Consider the following 6,969-nt stretch of genomic DNA (forward strand, 5'->3'; position numbering starts at 1 on the left):
TAATATTACAGAGCAACAATGATAAAAACTGGATGGTATTGTACAGAGATAGGCAGATAGATCAGTGGAATAGAATTGAAAACCCAGAAATGAACCCACACAACTATGGTCCCTTGAACTTTGACAAAGAATCTAAAACCATGCAATGGAAACAAGATAGCTTTTTCAACAAATGGTCCTGGTTCAACTGGAGGTCAGCATGTAGAGGAATGCAAATTGATCCATTCTTATAATACTGTAGAAAGCATAAGTCCAAGTGGATCAAGGACCTCCACATCAAACCAGATTCACTCAAACTAATAGAAGAAAAAGTGGGGAAGAGTCTTGAAAACATTAGTACTGGGGAAAATTTCCTGAACAAAACACCAATGGCTTATGCTCTAAGATCAAGAATTGACAAATGGGATCTCGTAACACTGCAAAGCTGCTGTAAGGCAAAGGACACTGTCATTAGGACAAAACAGCATCCAACAGATTGGGAAATGATCTTTACCAATCCTACATCTGATAGAGGGCTAATATCCAAAATATTCAAAGAACTCAAGAAGTTAGACTCAGGAGAGGCAAATCACCCTATTAAAAATGTGGTGTAGAGCTAAACAAAGAATTTTTAGCTGAAAATCAAAACAACCCTGAGATTTCACCTCACACCAGTGAGAATGGCTAAAATCAAAAAATCAGGGGACAACAGATGCTGGCGAGGATGCGGAGAAAGATGAACACTCCTCCATTGTTGGTGGGACTGCAAACTGGTACAACCATTCTGGAAATCAGTCTGGAGGTTCCTCAGAAAATTGGACATTGAACTGCCTGAGGATCCAACTATACCTCTCTTGGGCATATACCCAAAAGATGCCCCAACATATAAAAAAGACACGTGCTCCACTATGGTCATCGCAGCCTTATTTATAATAGCCAGAAGCTGGAAAGAACCCAGATGCCCTTCAACAGAGGAATGGATACAGAAAATGTGGTACATCTACACAATGGAATATTACTCAGCTATCAAAAACAACGGCTTTATGAAATTCGTAGGCAAATGGTTGGAACTGGAAAATATCATCCTAAGTGAGCTAACCCAATCACAGAAAGACATACATGGTATGCACTCACTGATAAGTGGCTATTAGCCCAAATGCTCGAATTACCCTAGATGCCTAGAACAAATGAAACTCAAGACAGATGATCAAAACGTGAATGCTTCACTCCTTCTCTAAAAGGGGAACAAGAATACCCTTGGCAGGGAAGAGAGAGGCAAAGATTAAAACAGAGACTGAAGGAACACCCATTCAGAGCCTGCCCCACATGTGGCCCATACATATACAGCCACCCAATTAGACAAGATGGATGAAGCAAAGAAGTGCAGACCGACAGGAGCCGGATGGAGATCGCTCCTGAGAGACACAGCCAGAATACAGCAAATACAGAGGCGAATGCCAGCAGCAAACCACTGAACTGAGAATAGGACCCCCGTTGAAGGAATCAGAGAAAGAACTGGAAGAGCTTGAAGGGGCTCGAGACCCCAAAAGTACAACAATGTCAAGCAACCAGAGCTTCCAGGGACTAAGCCACTACCTAAAGACTATACATGGACTGACCCTGGACTCTGACCTCATAGGTAGCAATGAATATCCTAGTAAGAGCACCAGTGGAAGGGGAAGCCCTGGTCCTGCTAAAACTGAACCCCCAGTGAACTAGACTGTTGGGGGGAGGGCGGCAATGGGGGGAGGTTTGGGAGGGGAACACCCATAAGGAAGGGGTGGGGGGAGGGGGATGTAAGAAAAAAAATAAAGAGAGATATTGTTCTGTGAAAAAAAAAAGAATTTTTAGCCGAGGAATATAGAATGGGTACAAAGCACCTAAAGAGGTTGGGGATTTGGCTCAGTGGTAGAGCGCTTGCCTAGCAAGTGCAAGGCCCTGGGTTCGGTCCCCAGCTCCGGAAAAAAAAAAAAAAAAAACAACAACAAAACCCAAAGAAATGTTCATCATCTTTAGTCACCAGGGAAATGCAAATCAGAACAACCCTGAGATTCCATCTCACACCAGTCAGAATGGCTAAGATCAAAAACTCAGGGGACAGCAGATGCTGTCGAGGATGTGGAGAAAGGGGAACACTCCTCCATTGTTGGTGGAATTTCAAACTGGTACAACCACTCTGGAAATCAGTCTGGAGGTTCCTCAGAAAATTGGACATTGAACTACCTGAGGACCCAGCTATACCTCTCCTGGGCATATACATCAAAGATACTCCAACATACAACAAAGACACATGATCCACTATGTTAATAGCAGCCTTATTTATAATAGCCAGAAGCTAGAAATAACCCACATGCCCTTCAACAGAGGAATGGATACAGAAAATGTGGTACATCTGTACAATTGAGTACTACTCAGCTATCAAAATCAATGACTTCATGAAATTCATAGGTAAATGGATGGAACTAGAAAATACCATCCTGAGTGAGGTAACCCAATCACAGAAAAAAAAAACACATAACATGCACTCATTGATAAGAGGATATTATCCCAAAAACTCGAATTTCCCTAGATGCAATCCACAGACCACATGAAGCTCAAAAAGAAGGATGACCAAAATGCAGATGCTTTACTCCCTAAAATGGGGTTCAAAAATGTCCATAGGAGGGGATATGGAGACAAAGTTTAAAGCAGAGACTGAAGGAATGGCCACCTGCCCCACATGTGGCATATATATATATATATATATATATATATATATATATATATATATATATATATATATATATACAGCCACCAAAATTAGATAAGATTGATGAAGCTAGGAACTGTATGCTGGCAGGGACCGGATATAGATCTCTTCTTTTTTTTTTTTTTTGGTTCTTTTTTTCGGAGCTGGGGACCGAACCCAGGGCCTTTTGCTTCCTAGGTAAGCGCTCTACCACTGAGCTAAATCCCCAGCCCCTAGATCTCTTTTGAGAGACACATCCGGAGCATGTCCAATACAGAGATGAACACTAGCAGCAAACCAGTGATCTAAGAATGGGACCCCTGTTGGAGGAATTAGAGAAAGGACTGAAAGAGCTGAAGGTGCTTGCATCCCCATAAGAACAACAATGCCAAACAACCAGAGCTTCTAGTGACTAAACCACTACTCAAACACTGTACCTGGACTGACCCGTGGTTCCACCTTCATATGTAGTAGAGGAGGTCCTTGTTGGGCACCAGTGGAAGGAGAAGCCCTTGGTCTTGCCAAGGTTGGACTCCCAGTGCAGGGTAGTGTTTAGGGGATGGTGGTAAGTGCGGGTGAATAGCAGGAACAACCTTATGGGGGAGTCGGAGGGGATAGGGGGCTTATGGACAGGGAACCAAGAAAAGTAATAACATTTGAAATATAAATAAAGAAATATATCCAATAAAACAAAAATGAAAAAAACTAAAGGCTGAAAAAAACTAGTGTAATTCCTCAAGAGAGAGAGAGAGAGAATCCAGAGGTATATTTTTCTGAAGAAAAAAGTTTATTCCAAGAACAATTTATAAACCGTTGAAATATTTTTATCAAGCTTTTAGAAAGTGGATGTTATATCATATGACACGTAGGAGACAGAGGCAATGAAGATAATTATGTTAGTAAAATGAACCTAATATATCACAGGGGATAGTGACAATTTTTAATTCTTTATATTTTAAAGCATTCATTAATTGTACATAGTAATGGATTACATTATGTTGCTTTCATTTATGTGTATTAAGTTACTTTGTCATATTTATCCATCATTATATCATCTATATCTCCCATTTTTTACTCTCCCAATTTTTCTCTGAAAAATTCCACTCTGAAGTGGAAATTTTTGATTACTCTAACAACTCAGTTTTGCCATACGATATGTTTCTTGGAACTCTCTTTAGTGAAGGTGTTTTGCTGAAACTGATATGTGAGAGGATGTTTGTTGAGAATGGGCATGGCACGTGGTATTTTTCTGGAAGCTTTCTTGCAAGAATACATGTGATATTTTGCTGAAACAGACACTTGAGACACCCTCTGATAGTTAGAAATATAAATATAACCACACAGACAATGAGGATTTTTTTGCATTAGTATGTTATGCAACCTTTTGCTGATCTTCACTGATCTTGTAGTGAATTTGTAGAGCGAAATGTGTCAAAGAAATTCTTGTGGTATTTCAGCTGGTTCTTGCTGCTTCTGCAGACTCATGTCAATTCAGAGGATCCTTGTGGTTTCTTCTGGATCCAGCTGCTGCTACTGATTCTTGTTTGGTATTTGTCAATTGGATTGGACTGCCACTACTTATTTATGTTAATATTTTAGACTGAACTGCTGATACCCCTGACAACAAAGATTGGAATCCTCCGAAGAAATACTTCTAAACAGGTCCATATCCCCCTTGTCCTATTAAACATCTTTCTCTCCAACCATTCATTGGTCCATGGACTAGAAGTGAGATCGAAGTGTTTAAGAATGCTTACTAGAGTAGATTTTGAAAAATCTTAGCCTATACTTCTCAATAATCCATATTTTCCCTTCATTTTCCTTTGTGCCTTGATTTCACGTGAAAGTACATGTAATATTTGTCTTTCTGACACTGACTAATATTGTAAGGCGATTTTCTCATTCATTTTTCTACAACATTTTCAGACCAGATGATAGCTGAAGAGTTGTAATGCCTATATTTGAAAAGCAATAGACAAATGCTTGGAGGTAGAGAGAGGGATCAGTGTGGAAAAGTTTTATAATGATTTTGCAAAGGAAACTGAGTTCAGCTTGCAGAAACCACATCAGGTGGCTTATGGCTCCAATGTATTTCCAGTTTCAGAGGATCCAATATACTCTTCTTGCAGATATGAGCACAGATAATCTATGTGATACCTATATTTACACTGAGGTATACACATACACACACACATTTATATATGTATGTATATAATAAAAAATTTTAAACATGCAATGTTTGGATGGAGTTAGCTCTTACCACAAAAGGGTAAAAATAGTCTGAAACTACACTTAATATTGCTAATAAGAACAAAGGGACAAAATATGGAAAAGCATATTTCTAGAAATATAAATATACTTACTCGCCAAATCACTGAAACTTTGGAGTAGGTTGTAAAGATTACACGTATAGAAGAGATTGTATAAGAGATGATAAATGTGCACACCAGGATGAGAATAGTTTGGGTAGCTCTGTCCTCAGGTGAGACTTTCAGAAAGTGTTGAGCAGTATAGATATGTTTGACTTGTCTCTTATGTTTGTAGAGAATACTAACCATATAGACACTTGAGCAGGCCATGAGACCCAGACACAGGCCATCATAGAAGCACAGTAAGAACATATACAGTGCAATTGCCATATTTCTGGGAGCAAACCATGAGCAGTATCCATAACTATTCATGTTTGTCACATTTTGCTGTAAGTGGGGACTGTCACTTTTACTGGAGTGATGATGTTTAAAAGCAAATGCACAAACCAATTGACTAAGCAGGAAGAACCAATATACTTCACCGCTCTGTGTTTAAGCATCATCCACCTAGAGTTGCTGGGACTGATTGTGATTGCTTGGAAGCAACTCAGTAGGCACATTGCATACAGAGACATCCCTCTTGTTACTCGGTAAATATACATTACAAATTTGCATCCAATATCATCCAGGGATTCTTTAAAACCAAAATCTGACAGTATCTGTGGAATGCCTTTTGAGATGATAGACAAACAGTTGGCAAAAGTTAAGTGCTCCATAATCAGATCTTTAGGCATTAAATGTTTTCTACTGAATAGGAAGGTGACATAATAACATAGTATTGAGCAATTGCCAAGCATTCCAATTACAATCTGGAAGAAGAGGAATATTCCCATTGGCAAGTTTGGAGAAATCATTTTCTTTTATTTTCTTCTTCTTTTTTCTTACAAAAACAACATTTAATTGGGGCCTTCTTACAGGTTCAGGTTCAGTTCAGCATCATCAAGGCATTTACATTCCTATTAAAAAGATAAATTAAGAAAACCCGGCCCACAGCTCCCTGCTCTCAAACTCCATGGGCGAGAGAGCTCACTGCACCCGGAGAAGTGGGCACTCCTGAGACTGCACAGCGAGAGGGACCACAAATACTGCACACCCCTGCCCACATCCCTGGCCCAAGAGGAAACTGTATAGGACTTCTGGGAACAGGAAGAAAGGGGCAGGCTCCTTGCTGTCCAGACACCACACAGACCTGAAGGGAACCAATCAACAGCTCCCTGCACCCAAATTCCGTGGTAGGGAGAGCTAAAACTTCAGAGGGGCAGACACTCTGGAGAAACCAGAAGAGACTACATTCTGCCCACATTTCTGACTCCAGAGGAAAACATCTAATGCCATCTGGGACCCCAGCGCACAGGGCCTGGCAAAAGGCGGGGCAGGCCCTTCTGGTTGCCACCCCCACGGAGACCTCAAACACAGTGCCCCAGGAGCAACTTCAGGCTCAGGACCACAGGTAAGACCAACTTTTCTGCTCCAAGTGACCTGCCTGGTGGACTCAGGAAACACACCCACAGGAACAGCTGAAGACCAGTAGACAAGAAAGACTACCTGCCTGAAAGCAGAACACGCTATTCCCATAACTGGCTGCAAGAAAACAGGAATACAGGTCTACAACACTCCTGAAATACAGGCTTATAGGACAGTCTAGCCACTGTCAGAAATAGCAGAAAAAGGTAACACCAGAGACAACCTGATGGCGAGAGGCAAGCACAGGAATCCAAGTAGCAGAAATCAAGACTACATGGCATCATCGGAACACAATTCTCCCACCAAAGCAAACACTGAATATCCAAACACAACAGAAAAAGCAAGAACTTAATTTTAAATCACATTTGAACATGATGATGGAGGACTTCAAGAAAGACATAATGAACTCCCTTGGAGAAATGCAGGAAAACATAAATAAACAAGTAGAACCCTATAGAGAGGAATCACAAAAATCCCTGAAAGAATTCC

At 40.6% G+C, this 6,969-nt stretch overlaps 1 protein-coding gene across 1 annotated transcript; it reads right to left on the minus strand.

Annotated features, from left to right (window-relative positions):
- Positions 1-2,863: 2,863 nt before the first annotated feature.
- On the minus strand, positions 2,864-6,550 carry Vom1r47 (vomeronasal 1 receptor 47). Its single transcript, NM_001008916.2, is given in 2 exon segments — positions 2,864-5,398; positions 5,401-6,550. Coding segments are annotated over 2 exon segments (912 nt in total). The 5' UTR covers positions 5,871-6,550; the 3' UTR covers positions 2,864-4,956.
- Positions 6,551-6,969: the final 419 nt, after the last annotated feature.

Source organism: Rattus norvegicus, chromosome 1 (assembly GCF_021556685.1).
Source record: "Rattus norvegicus strain SHRSP/BbbUtx chromosome 1, alternate assembly SHRSP_T2T, whole genome shotgun sequence".
In the NCBI taxonomy this organism is placed as follows: domain Eukaryota; kingdom Metazoa; phylum Chordata; class Mammalia; order Rodentia; family Muridae; genus Rattus; species Rattus norvegicus.